This window comes from Mesoplodon bidens, assembly GCF_964165515.1.
Source record: "Mesoplodon bidens genome assembly, chromosome: 18".
Taxonomy (NCBI): Eukaryota; Metazoa; Chordata; class Mammalia; order Artiodactyla; family Ziphiidae; genus Mesoplodon; species Mesoplodon bidens.
This window is the reverse complement of record NC_138175.1, coordinates 44179646-44195811: the sequence shown is the minus strand read 5'-3', so window position 1 is coordinate 44195811 and position 16166 is coordinate 44179646. Positions and strand designations below refer to the sequence as shown.

General features: G+C 38.1%; 1 protein-coding gene across 4 annotated transcripts in view; it reads right to left on the bottom strand.

Moving 5' to 3' along the window:
- LSM14A (LSM14A mRNA processing body assembly factor) overlaps positions 1–16166 on the bottom strand; it is a 54808-nt gene that overhangs the window by 18659 nt on the left and 19983 nt on the right. For all 4 annotated transcript variants that reach the window (XM_081216914.1, XM_081216915.1, XM_081216916.1 and 1 more), the window contains exons 4-5: positions 5960–6082; positions 279–458 (exon numbers count right to left, since the gene is read on the bottom strand). In XM_081216914.1, coding sequence (XP_081073040.1) covers positions 279–458; positions 5960–6082 — 303 coding nt within the window. The remainder of the gene's footprint in view (positions 1–278; positions 459–5959; positions 6083–16166) is intronic.

Genomic DNA, 16166 nt, shown 5'->3' with positions numbered 1-16166 from the left:
TAGAAAACATAGAAAGTGACAGTTAACTTAGGACACATAGTCAAAAACTTCTGGAAAGTTAGAAATGGAAAAACAAACAAACCCAGAACAAAACCAAAAATCTATATATCCCCACCACCATCACTACTTTGAGTCAAATTTGAGAGACTGAACATTCTATCAAGTTCAGTTTAAACTTTCTAGGATCATTTACATAGAGTAAATGTTTTTAATGCAAGTAAGTTGAATGGAAGATGTTGACCAGTCAATTAAGAAACAGTAAATAGCTAAAGTTCTACCTCGCCTGTGCTCTTGATTCTCTATTGCTTTTTGGCTGGTTGATGGTAAAGGCCTGGTTGATGATACAGGGCTCCTTCTCCCAACAGGTGCCGGAGCAGGTAAGTGGGCCGAGGCTGTCTGCACTGCTTGTTCCATGGTTGGGCTTTTTCTCAAAGGGTCTAACTGAGGGCTTGAACGACCTGAAACGTAACCAAAAGATAAGAAACTATCCCTATCCTCTGGGGGTTTCAAAATAACCTAGACCCTATAAAAAGGTCTAGAGTTTTACTTCTACCAATTCAAATCCGCAGCACAATTTGAATCCATCTACTCGTTAGACCAGAGTTTAAAACTGTTTATCTTTAGTGGGCTGGTCACTTGATCAGTAAAATAAAATAAACCCCAAAACAAACAAACAAAAAAACTCTGGTACAAAATCCCCCAGGAATATTATCAAAGATAATTTAGGCAGGTCAGATGTAGGCTTTCCCCAATAACCACAACCACCAGATTACATTGAGACTTCAGCCATTATTTCTAGAGGCTTTAACTTTTTTTAAAATTTATTTTTGGCTGTGTTGGGTCTTCCTTGCTGCGTGTGGGCTTTCTCTAGTTGCGGAGAGCGGGGGCTGCTCTTCCTTGTGATGCACAGTCTTCTCATTGCAGTGGCTTCTCTTGCTGCAGAGCACAGGCTCTAGGCGCGCAGGCTTCAGCAGTTGTGGCTCTTGGCTCTAGAGCACAGGCTCCGTAGTTGTGGCACACGGGCTTAGGTGCTCCGAGGCATGTGGGATCTTCCCAGACCAGGGACTGAACCCACGTCCCCTGCATTGGCAGGCGGATTCTTAACCACTGTGCCACCAGGAAGTCCTAACTTTTTTAGTACGTTCTGGAGATATGTCTAAAGTGATACCCTTATATCTATAAGTATTATCTGCATTAAATTTCTATTATAAAGGAAGTAAAGAACTAGAAAGTCAGGTGAAGTTCTTCGATTCCTTAGAGTCCTGGGTAATTAAACATCAATACTAAAAGGCCAGCAACAAATAAACCCTTCAGATAATTACACAGTAGCCATACTCACCCTTTGCTGTTTGAATGATCACTTGGCAAATTTTTGCTTAATATGGGTTTTGTACTTACAAATGCCATTTTTTCTTTCATGAGGTCAGCGCCTGGTCACAGTATGAACAGAAGAATGTAACACTGGGTGCTCCCATCACGCTTTTTGTCTCTAATGTTTGCCATGAATCTCTGCTCAAGATGCTCTCACATCCCATGATATTGCACCAAAATAGGTTTTGCTTTAAAAAATTGTCCTCATTTTATGTAAAAAAAAAAAAAATTCCCAAATATGCTGCAAATGTTACTACCCACCTGTGCTATCTGCACAGGCTCCAAACTGGGGAACTCGTGAGTACTGACAGCACATTGGTTGTTGTGCACCAGGTGCTTCAGGGACTGTTTCTTAGTAATACTTCCCAAATATATGGTTAACTAAAGTATGCAGTTACAAATGTGTGTCACCATTTCCAGCATTAATGACAAAGTTTACTCTGCCATTAATAGAAACACTGTAATATTCCCACTGATTATAATGGGAAATCATGGTGGTTTATATAAGTTTTGGTCTAAGAGAAAACATTTTGTAATCACTTATCACCTTATAAACAGATTTATTTGTCAAACAAGTGTTAAGTTTTTGGAAAAGCCTATTGTTTAGGTAATTTTATAATAGTACATTAAATGATCTTATAAACTTACAAAACTTTACTTCATTAAGGCTTTTCTTTAAGATCCTGTGACTCACAATATTACAGAACTGCAAGTGATAGGGCAATCACAATAAGTAATAACTCACTGCTGTGTATTTTTTTTTTAATATTTATTTATTTGGCTGCACTGGGTCTTAGTTACAGCATGCGGGATCTTTTAGTTGCGATATGTGGGATCTAGTTCCCTGACCAGGGATCGAACCTGGGCCCCCTGAATTGGGAGCATGGAGCCTTAGCCACACGTAAGTCCCTGTATTTTAAAAACCTTTGTAATTAAAGTCTAGTACTACATCATGATGGCAATTTTGTTATAAATAGGGAAATACAGGTGATATTGGACATATTAGGAATAAACTCAAAAGCCCTCCTCGAGTTATCTTCACATTTTTATTCTTACAGTTACAAGAAAATTCTAGGTGTTAAAATTTTATAAACTTCAAAATTTTTAGTTGGTGAAATTAAAATGCAGATTACCAGGCCTTCTCTCCCATTGTTTTATTTAAACATACCTCTTTCTTCTAATAAATATGTAATTAAATTTTTAAAAAACATTTTAATCTATTATTTTAGTCTTAAGTATGAGGGAAGGATTCTAGAGTTACTTTTCCAAGTGATCAGGCAGTTGTCTGTTCACAACATCATTTATTGGATGGGTCATTTAGTAGTCTTTCTCTACTAACTTAAAAATAGTATCTTTATCATATACGAATTACTTATTTATACTTGGATCTATTTCTGACTTTTGCTCTATTCATCTCTAAACTTATTCCTGTACTGCTTTATTTTATGTATACTTTATTAAGGAGGTAAGCCCTATCTCATTACTTTTATTTTTAAAACATATCTAGGTATACTTGCATGCTTTTTTTTTGTGTGTGTGTGTGGTATGCGGGCCTCTCACTGTTGTGGCCTCTCCCGTTGCGGAGCACAGGCTCCGGACGTGCAGGCTCAGCGGCCATGGCTCACGGGCCCAGCCGCTCCAGGGCATGTGGGATCTTCCCGGACCGGGACACGAACCTGTGACCCTGCATCGGCAGGCGGACTCTCAACCACTGCGCCACCAGGGGAGCCCTACATGCTTATTTATTTATTTTGTGTGTGTGTGCGGTACGCGGGCCTCTCACTGTTGTGGCCTCTCCCGTTGCGGAGCACAGGCTCCGGACGCGCAGGCTCAGCGGCCACGGCTCACGGACCCAGCCGCTCCGTGGCATGTGGGATCTTCCCGGACCGGGGCATGAACCCGTGTCCCCTGCATTGGCAGGCGGACTCTCAACCACTGCGCCACCAGGGAAGCCCTGCATGCTTATTTATTCCGTGTGTGTGTGTGTGTGGTGTGTGTGTGTGTCCGGGGGTTACGAGGGCCTCTCACTGTTGTGGCCTCTCCTGTTGCGGAGCACAGGCTCCAGACGCGCAGGCTCAGCGGCCATGGCTCACGGACCCAGCCGCTCCGCGGCATGTGGGATCTTCCCGGACCGGGGCACGAACTGGTGTCCCCTGCATCAGCAGGCGGACTCTCAACCACTGCGCCACCAGGGAAGCCCTACATGCTTATTTTTAAGATAGTCTGTGTATCTGTTTTATTAGGTTCTCTTACTATTCCATGTAGATTTATTGAAAGTACAGTAAATTTAATTATTATGAGAAATAAAGTCTTCCTAATACTAAATCTTTTTATCTAGGAATAAGATATGTTTCTTTGATTACATGTAACTTCTTTTATGTCCCTCTATTATATTTTGTATCTTTCATAATAGAGGCTAGCCATATTTCTTATTATGTATTTTATATATAATTTCTATTTCGCATCATTGCGAACATCTTCTTTTATCCCCATTGGTAATCAGTGGGTTAGGTTTTAGGACATCTATTTTTTTATTTATTTATTTAATTTTTGGCTGCATTGGGTCTTCACTGCTGTGCATAGGCTTTCTCTAGTTGCAGTGAGCAGGGGCTACTCTTCGCTGCAGTGCACAGGCTTCTCATTGTTGTGGCTTCTCTTACTGCTGAGCACGGGCTCTAGGCACATGGGCTTCAATAGTTGTAGCATGCGGGCTCAGCAGTTGTGGCTCATGGGCTCTACAGCACAGGCTCAGTAGTTGTAGCTCATGGGCTTAGCTGCTCTGCGGCATGTGGGATCTTCCTCGACCAGGGCTCGAACCTGTTGTCCCCTGCACTGGCAGGCAGATTCTTAAACCACTGAGCCATGGGGGAAGCCCTAGGGCATCTACTGATTTTTATACTTATTCTCTACATTTTACCTCTATCTAATTTAGGTCTCATATTAGTTCTAGTTTTTCAGTGAATTCTCAATTCCAAGTAGGAAGTCAGCATTGGCAAATAATGCTATTCTAATATTCATACTTATTTCTTTTTCATGTATTCCTGACATAGCTAAAAATTCCAGAACAATGCTGAGTAGCAATGAGAAAGGGAATCCTTACTTATGATTTTAATAAGAATCCTTCTGGTGCTTCAATATTAAGGTTAATGTTGGTTATTAATTAAGATAGCTAACGTCTACTGAGCACGCTCTATGTGTCAGGCATTATGTTAAGGGCACTGCATACATTAAAAAAAAATTTAGCCCTTACAATAAGTCTGTTGGTTTATCAGTAAAGTCCTGTTTTATAGTATGGAAAACTAAAGCTTAAAAAGATTAAATATCTTCTCTAAGAAGGAAATCTTTAAAAAAATTAACAAACCAATACATACACACACAAATATACACTTATGTTAACCTAGATGAAAGTCTGGATGTAAATATTTGTTATTTCTGGGTGGTGAGATTATAGGTATTTTTATTTTCGTCCTATGCTTAGTGTATTTCTTTTTTAAAAAATTTATTGAAGTATAGTTGATTTACAAAGTTGTATTAATTTCTACTGTACAGCAAACTGATTCAGTTATACATATATATATACACACATATATATTATATATATATATATACATTCTTTTTCATATTCTTTTCCATTATGGTTTATCACAGGATATTGAATATAGCTTCCCGTGCTATACAGTGCACTTAGTGTATTTCTGATTTACCTACAAAAAATCTTTAGAATGTTAAAAAATTAAAAATTAAGTTTTTTTAAATCAATATGAATAAAAGTAACTACAACTATTTCAAAATATCTAAAGTGAGATACACAGGATTATGTTTAGCATTGGCTTGATTTTACCCTTAAGTGCTTTAAAAAATACTGTCCTGATCATAATAGCATCTTTCTGAAATGACTTTACATTGTTTTATTTAAAAGTAAACATCCATAGAAAGCAATGGGCCAGTTTCACCCACTTTAGCAGCAGATAAAGAATCCTGGGACCACTGAAGGTTATGAGACTGGTTGGTGGAAAAACAGAATTAAAGAAATGAAACAGGATCCTTTAAGCTTATTAAAATGCAGATCTCCAAGCTCCAGGGATTCTGATGTAGCAGTTCTCAGGATCTACATTTTTAAGAAGAATTCCAGATCAGATGATTTGATTGTGAGTGGTCCACACTGAGAGCCACTGCTCTAGATTCTATGAGGATGCTAGGAAAGATGCAACAGCATAGTGAATAGTTTGTTTCCTCAGCTACTATTTCAAATTCATCAAGGATAGTTCATCCTCAGTGGTGAGTCTGAGATTGACCAGTAATATTTAAGTATTATATACAAGTAATATAATTGCTTTGTAAAAAAAAAAAAAAAGTCAAACTTAGACAGTGTTCACCATTTCAGTTTTATGATCTAGGACTATAAAAAGTCTGAACAGTGGAAGTCATTCAATAATGTACTTATTGAACAACGATTAAAAATTTTTTTTAAAGAACTAAGTAGAAATTATACATGTGAGTTACAAGCTGCAAAAGCTCTTACATTCAGAGAAAGGCTACTATCTATAGAAATTTAGAATGGAAAATTTTGAAGGAAAAAACAGCTTACCTTGAGATAACTGTGTTTTTAGAGATCTTGTATCCTGTGTAAAGGCAGAACCAACTGCACTACTTTGGGATAGGGCACCGCTGTTTGATGCTTCTGTTCCAAAGGATGTCAAGGAGCTTCCAGCTTTAAGAAAATTTTTTTGAATGACAAAAAAAATTTTTTTTAATTTTAAACCTTTCAATTATATAAAGTAACACAGCATTTTAATGATAATTGTCCCTCCCGTAGCACCTGTGTAAATTAATAATACTGGAAATTAATGAAACTGAATCAAAAAATAATTTGAGAAATTTTTGACAATATATGAAAAGCAAGCCCATATATACTCCAGCATCTTTGGATGCAAACAATTTTTTTTAACATATGCAATACTCTCCTGGACAGTTATACAGATGAGACAGCAAGGATGTACATCAGATAGAGAAGTAGCAGAAATGGTACATTCAACACCAACATTAAGGTTCAATTATCTTAACACCAAGTATCTGCACAAATAGCCAAATAAGCAGACAGGTCTATGAAGAGCTTTTCCAGCATTTCCAAAGCAGTGGACAATGGACTCCAGTCCATTTTAATGCCTCCCCTCAGTACAGTATTGTGGGGCTGCATTCTGCCTAAAGCAACCACAAAAAGTTCTGGTAATATGAGGAACAAAATCCCTCGAAAGGACCTTTGCTATACTAGGTTATGTCAATCTTCTTTTCTACATTTCTTCAGAATTTATGGATCAATCACTTTCCATATGCTGTGCTCTCTTCTTAATATTTAATCTACATAGGTTTTCTCTAGCAGGAACTGTTTCAATAGCCCCTCTTCCCCCACCTCTAAATCCAATATAAAAGTGGTACTGAGAATAATCTTTTATGAAACAAAAATAATCACATCACTACAGTGCTTAGGACTCTCTGATGGCTTTCCACTGCCCTCAAGAAAAAAGTTCAAACTATTTACCTTAGTTTATAAGGTCCTCCCCCTTATCTGCCTACCTTTTTTCTCATTACTCATTTACACCTCTCTATTCCACAACAGAAGTTTAACTATCTGCTTTTAAATTACTTGAAGATTATGATCATGTTCCTCACATCTTCTAATCTCCAAGCTAAGCAACTCTAGTTCCTTCAACAATTACTCACCTTCACATGCTCTTTAAGCCTTGCCTCTTTTGACTTCTCCTAATTTAATGAATTCTAGTTGTTCATATCTCTTTTAAAACGGGGCATCAGAACTCAGCAAAGTACCTCAGACAATAAGAACGAATGGGACTCCTTTAGAGGTGTAATTCATTCAGGCTGCAGTCCCAGCCAGCTAAGGAGGGGTCTAACATAACCTCCCACAACATCCCCAGAAATGTTGAGACTACTGCTCTCAATAATTCTGTGGGATGCTGAGTCTATCCCATTATCCCTAGTATTTCTGGGTAATGACCAAGACATAAACCACTCTGATGATGTGTATTCAACCTCCATCCTGCTCTGACTCAACCTCCCACTGCTTGCGCCTGCCTCCCCCCCGCCACCCAACCCCATGAGCAAACTCTTCTATATCCTCCGTCTCTTTTCTGAGTTCCCGGTCATACTACACCCACCTCCCTCATACCATTGCTGCTATTGATTTACCTCAAATTATTTTTTATGTATAGTGTGAGACAGGGGTCATTGTTAATTTTTTCCAAATAGATATCCAGCTGCTGCAAGATCATTTGTTAAAAAGATTTCCCCTTCTATCCACAGGCAAATAAAAGTGAAATTTATAATCATCATTCACACACACAAAAAAAAGATTTCCCCGTCTCCATTGAACTGCACTGGCATCTTTGTTTTAAATCAGCATTTAAGTAGGTCTATTTCTGTACTCTCTATTCTTTACCCTGGTATATTTGTGTATTCTTTTCTTTTTTTCTTTTTTTTTTTTTTAGCGGTACGCAGGCCTCTCACTGTTGTGGCCTTTCCCGTTGGGGAGCACAGGCTCCGGACGCGCAGGCTCAGCAGCCATGGCTCACGGGCCCAGCCGCTCCGCAGCATGTGAGACCTTCCTGGACCGGGGCACGAACCCGTGTCCCCTGCATCGGCAAGCGGACTCTCAACCACTGCGCCACCAGGGGAGCCCTATTTATGTATTCTTTTTTTTTTTTTTTTTCTTTTTGCGGTATGCGGGCCTCTCACTGTTGTGGCCTCTCCCGTTGCGGAGCACAGGCTCCGGATGCGCAGGCCCAGCGGCCATGGCTCACGGGCCCAGCCGCTCCGCGGCATATGGGATCCTCCCAGACCGGGGCACGAACCCGTATCCCCTGCATCGGCAGGCGGACTCTCAACCACTGCGCCACCAGGGAGGCCCGATGTATTCTTATATCAATAATTCCCTGCTCTGAATCTTGAAATTGGGTGTATAACTCAAACTTCCTCTTTCTTCAAGAGTAGTTTGGCTATTACAGATTTTGTATTTCCATACAAATATTAGAATCAGCATGTCAATTTCTATTTTTAAAGTGTGATGGGATTTTGATCAGGATTGTGTTCAACCTGTAAACCAATTCTGGGGAAAGTGTCATCATAAAAATAATATTGAATATTCTAACCCATAAGCATGGATTAACTCTCCATTTATTTAGATCTCTAAATTCTCTCAGCAGTGTTTTGTGATTTTTATTGTAGAGCAGAGTTTTCTCAACTTCAGCACTACTGACGTGTTGGGCCAGATAATTTTTTGTTGTGAGGGATTGTCCCATGCATTGTAGGATGTTAAGTAGCATCCCTGGCCTCTACCCATTAGATGCTAGTAGTATCGCCCAGTTGTGACAAACAAAAATGTCTCCAGGCATTACCAAATGTCCCCTGAGGGAGGGGGTTAAAATGAACTCCCCTCCACTGAGAAACACATAGAGATTTTAAAATGCTATCTTTTGTTACATTCATTCCTGGGTATCTGATGTTATTGGTGCTATTGTAAGCTGTGTTGCATTTTATATTTCATTTACCAATAATTTGTTCTAGATCAGCAAACTTTATCTATAAGTAGCCAGATGGTAAATAAAATATTCTAGGCTTTTCAGGCCATATGCTCTCTGTTATAACTATACAACTCTGCCCTTGTAGTGTAAAAGTAGCCACAGACCACATGTAAATAAATGGGTATGGCTATATTCCAGTAAAACAGGAGGCTGGTGGGATTTGGTCCACAGGCCATAGCTTACCAAATTGTCTGTTCTGAATACAAAAATACAGTTGATTTTTGTATATTTACCATGTATTCCCTTACCATGCTAAATTCACTTATTCATTCCAGTAGCTTGAATATTCCTTTGCATTTTCTACATACACAATCATGTCACCTTCAAATAATGACATTTTTAGTTCTGCCTTTCCAATCTCTAAATCTTTTATTTATTTTTTTCTTGCCTCACTGGACTGACTAGGACCTCTAGAACAACACTACATGAAATAAGACAATTCTTTCGCTTTATTCCTTACCTCAAGGGAAAAGCATTCATTATCCCACCATTATGTGTGTAAGCTTTTCATTTCACTGATCAGATTAGGAAATTCCCTCCTATTCCTTAGTTGTTGATAAATGGGTATTGAATTTTACCAAATGCCTGTTCTGTATCTCTTGGGATTGCAGTTTTTCTCCTTTATTCTGTTAATGTGGTAAATTACCAACGATTTTCAAATGTTAAAACATCTTTGCATTCCTGAGATGTCATTATGTAATATCCTTTTTATGAACTGCTGGCTTCCACTGCTAATACTATGTTAAGGATTTTTACATTATATGTTCAGGGAAATTAGCTGCAATTTTATTTTCTTGTATTGGTTTCATTTAGATACCATTTAGGTTTTGGTATCTCAGCTTGCCTTGGTTATCTGGTTAGGAAGTGTTCTTCCTTTATTCTCTCAAAGAGTTTGTGTAAGATTGGTAAAATTATTTCTTCCCTAAATGGTAGAATTTATCAGTAAAGCAAATAGTCTAGAATTTTCTTTACAGAAGATTTTAAATTAGTTTCAACCTCTTTAACAGGGTGATACTGAGATTGTACTTCCTCTTGTGTTGGTTTAGGAAAGTTGTATTTTCAAGGAATTTGTCTATTTCATCTGAGATGTCAAATCTGTTGACATAAAGTTGTTCACAATATCTTCATACTATCCTTTTAGGATCTATAGTGATGCCTACACTTTCATTCTTTTTTTTTTTTTTTTTTTTTTTTTTTTGCAATACGCAGGCCTCTCACTGTTGTGGCCTCTCCCATTGCGGAGCACAGGCTCTGGACGCGCAGGCTCAGCGGCCATGGCTCATGGGCCCAGCCACTCCACGGCATGTGGGATCTTCCCGGACCGGGGCACGAACCCGTGTCCCCTGCATTGGCAGGCGGACTCTCAACCACTGCGCCACCAGGGAAGCCCCTACACTGTCATTCTTGATATCAGTATTTGAGTCTTCTTTTTTTCCTTGTTTAGTCTTGCTAGGGGCTCATTAATTTTATGAAATTTTTCCAAGAACCAGCTCCTGGCTTTGATGATGTTATATATATATTTTGACTTGTTTCTATTTCCTTGATTTCTGCTTTAAATTTTTTCTTCCTTCTAGTACTTTCGGGCTAATTTTCTTTCCTTTTTTTTTTAGCTTCTTAATAAGCTGGCAGCTTAGAGCACTGATTTTAAAATATTCTTGTTTTCGGGGCTTCCCTGGTGGTGCAGTGATTGAGAGTCCGCCTGCCTCTGCAGGGGACATGGGTTCCTGCCCCGGTCCGGGAAGATCCCACATGCTGCGGAGTGGCTGGGCCCGTGAGCCATGGCCGCCGAGCCTGCGCGTCCGGAGCCTGTGCTCCGCAACGGGAGAGGCCACAACAGTGAGAGGCCCGCGTACCACAAAAAAAAAAAAAAAAAAAAAAAAAAAATCTTGTTTTCTTATATATGTATTTAAAGGTATGAAATTTCCACTAAGCAATGCTTAAGCTCCACTCACAAATTTTGACATGTTGTACTTTATGATCATTATATTTAAAAATATCTTATTTCCCCTATGATTTCTTCTTTAATTCATCAGTGTTTTTGTAAGTTTGCTCAATTTCTGTATTGAGCAAACAGAAATATACTATTTGTATATTTTTCAAGTTATCTTTATTAATTCCAAATTTAATTTCTTTGTGGTTTGAGAAGATACCACATATGATTTCAATCCTTCTGAATTTAATGTAACTCGTTTTATGGACCAGGATTTGATCTATCCCATTGATTGATCAATATTTACTTAAAAGAATCTACATTCTGCAATTGTTGGTGTTGGTGTACTATTTTATAAAAGTTACATACACATTTAGGATTGTTATAGCTTCCTGATGTACTGTTATGAAGAATCTTTCTTTATCTTTGGCAGCACTCCTGATCTTTAAGCTGCTTTGTCTGATGTTAATTTTCCTAACATAGTTTTCTTGTTATTAGTGTTTGTATGGTATGTCATGCCTTTTTCTGTTCTTTAACTTTCTGTCTTTTAATTCATCTCTTGTAAACATCACATAGCAGGGTTTTTTAAAAAAAATTCAGTTTGATGATCTCTTTTTAACTGGAATGTTTAATTCCTTTATACATTACCAAAGTAGATATATATATTTATTTATTTATTTATTTAGGCTGTACCACGTGGCATGAGGGATTTTAGTTCCCTGACCAGGGATCAAACCTGTGCCCCCTGCAGTGGAGGCAGGGAGTCCTAACCAATGGACTGCCAGGGAATTGCCCCCAAGTAGATCTTTAACAATTCTTTGTCTGTCATCCTAAACGCATGAAACACGCTCCTGGTTTATGCTAACTTTATTTATTTATTTATTTTATTTTTGGCTGTGTCAGGTCTCAGGTGCAACACATGGGATCTTCATTGTGGCATGTGGGATCCTCCGCTGCAGTGTAGGCTCCTTGTTGCAGCGTGTGGGCTCCAGAGCGCGTGGGCTCCGTAGTTGTGGCATGCGGGCTCTCTAGCTGTGGCCCGTGTGCTCAGTAGTTGCGGTGTGCGGGCTTAGTTGTCCCGCGGCATGTGAGATCTGAGGTCCCCGACCAGGGATCGAACCCGTGTCCCCTGCATTGGAAGGCAGATTCTTAACCACTGGACAACCAGGGAAGTCCCTATGCTAACTTTAAAGTTCATAAGCATGTTAAGTATTCATTAAAGTCAGTGATTAAAAATTAATGTGTACAAAACACTAGAGACGTAAGAGAATCACTGTCCAATGGTTCTGCTATTAAAGCAGCTAAAATGTACCCAATGGCTGAACCCATGTCCAGCCAATATGACTCCATCTTGCCCACAAGAGTAGTATGAGACTTAGCATGTCATGGCTATTTTGATGCTTCAGTTTATTGTGAGATAATTAATTTTTCCTAATTAACGTCAGTAATGACCTAATCTTTGCACATAAAAATTATTTGTGCATCTGCTTAAAAAAAACAACAGTACTTAAATTCTATGCAGTGCATCATTCCTTTCAAAGTATGAGAGTATCTCTTTCTTCACAATCTTGCCAAAACAGAATATATTCAAACTTTTGGGTTTTTGTCAAATTGATAGTGAGAAATGGTGTCTTGGTGATGACTTAAGTTGTATATCTCTTATCATGAGCAAGATTTAAGCATCTTTCTATGTTTAAGCGCCGTTTGTATTTATTTTTTTCTGAAAAAGGCAAAGTCAGTTTCTAATCTTTACAAATTTTTCTGTTGGATTGTAGAGCTTTATTTTTAGAAGCTCTTTAGATATTCAGGATATTAACCCATCACGATATAAATTGCAAATAAGGGCTTCCCTGGTGGTGCAGTGGTTGAGAGTCCGCCTGCCGATGCAGGGGACACGGGTTCGTGCCCCGGTCTGGGAAGATCCCACATGCCGCAGAGCGGCTGGGCCCATGAGCCATGGCCGCTGAGCCTGTGCGTCCGGAGCCTGTGCTCTGCAACGGGAGAGGCCACAACAGTGAGAGGCCCGTGTACCGCAAAAATAAATACATAAATAAATAAATAAATTGCAAATAAAACTATGAAAATTAAAATAGAAAAAATTCCCCCCAAACAGCAATAGTGTAATCTTGATTTATTTAAACTTTCTCTTTACATCAGAATACTAGGCACAGAAAATGAAAACAAGAGGCTTAAATAAAAATCTGGCTTAATTTTACCAACACAAACTATATCTAAGGTAATTCCGTTTCTAAAAAACATCTGCCACCTTAATCAATGCTACAGTTTTCCTCCTCCTCGTTTAACTACTTCTAAATACCATATATATTTCTCTAATTAGCCACTCCAAAAACTGTTCTGCTAGTCTGAAAATCAAACAATCAAAAATAATCTGTCACTGAAAAAATTAAGTCTACCCACATGGAAAACACAAGCAAAACCTTCTACCTTTTTGACACCCAAAGAACACTAAACCAGCAACCCCCAATATCAAAACTAGATAAAAGCATTTATAAGGAATATGTATTTCACCACCACAAAATACTTTGATTAGAGGAACAGGATGTGAAGAATAGCAGAAGCAGTATTTATTATGTAGATACTTTGTGCTAGACCCTGTTCAAATGCATTACACATATTAAGTTATGCAAACTTCACAGTAATGTAGAAGGTAAGTACAATAATCCAAATGTTAGCTAACTATTCAACTTAGTGAAAGGAGTCTCAAAAGGATAATATAATTTGCAATTGTCCCTTATCTGAATCCTCAGAATAGAATTCTAACAGTTATAACTAACGTAGAGTATATCTTGATTTAAGATGTATAAGCAACATTGATCTTCACTTAACTAGGATTAGGAGGTATGTGGACGAAAGCTACCCTATTTCACCAATCCAACAATAAATCTGAAAGTAATTAAATATTTAAATTTTGATTAGAGATGAATGTCTGGGTTACAACCCACCCCCCAACAAAAATAAATAAATTTGAAAAATGTCAAACCTGTGTCAAAATTGAAAGAGGAGTACACTGAATATCAATATATTCCTCCATCTAGCTCACCAACTACTAACATCTTGCCACACCTATTCCATTTCTTCATTTCTTCATGTTATGATATACACACTTCTCTTTTGCCTATATAGACTACAATCAGTTTGCCTCCTCACCCTCAAATACTTCAAAATCGTCTCCCCAAAACAGACATTCTCTCATATGGTTAACCACAATACCATTACCACATCTAAGAAAATGAACAATAACACCACCCAACATTTAGTCCTTACTCAAAGTTCCTCAGTAGTCCCTAAAACATTCTTTACTATCAACTTTTCCTAAAACTCGGGATCCAGTCACATATTATATTTGGATGCTATGTCTCTTCAGTCTTCCCAAGTCTAAAACAATCCCAGGACTTCCCTGGTGGCGCAGAGGTTAAGAATCCGCCTGCCAACACAAGGAACACGGGTTCGAGCCCTGGTCCGGGAAGATCGCACATGCTGCGGAGCAACTAAGCCCGTGCGCCACAACTACTGAGCCTGCGCTCTAGAGCCCGCTCGCCTAGAGCCCATGCTCAACAAGAGAAGCTACCGCAATGAGAAGCCCACGCACCACAACGGAAGAGTAGCCCCCGCTCGCCGCAACTAAAGAAAGCCCGTGCACAGCAACAGACCCAACCCAGCCAAAAATAAATAATAAATAAACTAATTAAAAAAAAAAAGATCGAATGCAATTAAAAAAAAAACAGTCCCGCTGCCTCTGTTCTTTACAACATTGAATCCTTTGAAGAGCCTGGCATTCTGAATATATATCTCAATTTCTTCATGATTAGAGTCTGCATTTTCAGCAAGAATACCACAGAAGTGAAGTTGTTTACCCCCCTTCCCCCGTATCATCACATCAGGAGAATTATAATCATTAATTATGGCAATGCCACACTTGACAACTTAATTAAGATGGTGACCATTAGATCTCTCCATTATAAAGGCACATTTTCTCCCTTTGGAATTAATAAGTAAACTGTGGGATGATACTTTTAAGATCATTTAAATATCCTGTTCCAACACCGTTCACCCAATGATTTTAGCATCCACTGATAATTCTTGTTAATTATTTCACTAGAGATTACAAAATGGTGATTTTCTATGTCCACCACTCTTTCTATTTATTAGCTAGTGTTATTCTAAAAGCATTGTTTCCTCTTTTTCCTCTTCTTTTTAAAAGGGGCCTAGATCCCTTTTAGTGGGGAGAGGTATTTAGAAAGCAAGAACTGGGTTTATACATGTTCTTTGCTACTGGGTATCATTGCTTCCAGGCCCTTCCTATGAGCAGAGTCAGGAAACAACCAGTTTTTAAAAAATGAGTTCACACCCATATCTCCAATTCACATTCACCACCATAGCATTCTTCTTTACCTTTCCCCATTCCATATTTATATCTCCCTTCTCCAAGGTAAGAATACCATTTCTCAACATCAATATATTACTCATTTGCCCTATCCTATAATACATACAAAATAGTTTCAAAATTAACACCACCAATACCACTACCAATAATAAACCCTAAGTCAAGTTTGTTTTTAATAGTTGTATTTATTCCTACAAGATATCTTACTAAGAGTGTAAAAATTTACTTGAATTCTTATTTCTGTGTGGTTATGTTACCTGATATATACTTAGTACCAGTTGTTTCTGTTTGTATTCATTCAATTTTTGGATTTACTTTTTTCCCATTGTTTTTTATTTTGTGAATAAGTAAAACATTTACATACTTGGAAAGTCACAACTATATAAAAATATTCATAGAAAGGAATTAATTTTAACAAAACCTGTTAACATACTAATGAGTTTCAAGATAAACCTGAAACTGGATTTGTGATCAGTGAAATAAACTGATAAGTGATTATTTCAATGGAATTAAAAAAGATTAAGGGCTAGAGTTTGAGATTTAAAACTCTTCTTTACTGTAGAAATTTCAGTAAAGGTGTACTTGAGAGCTAAAATGCACAACTATAAAAATAAACACAAAAAAATCTGATGTGATTATACCTAGCTTTTGTACATGATAACCTTTGTCCTCCAATCATAACTAGGACTGTTATTAGCCTAGCCCTCCGATATTTTCTCCTTATAGTGTTATATATTGATATTGCTCCCTCATAATGGCATTATCTCTGCTTCCCTTTTTGAAAACCCACAATGTTGGAAAAAATGCTTATTTTAAATGGATGTATCTTATGTAAGTTTAAAATAACATTCAATAAAATTTGGTA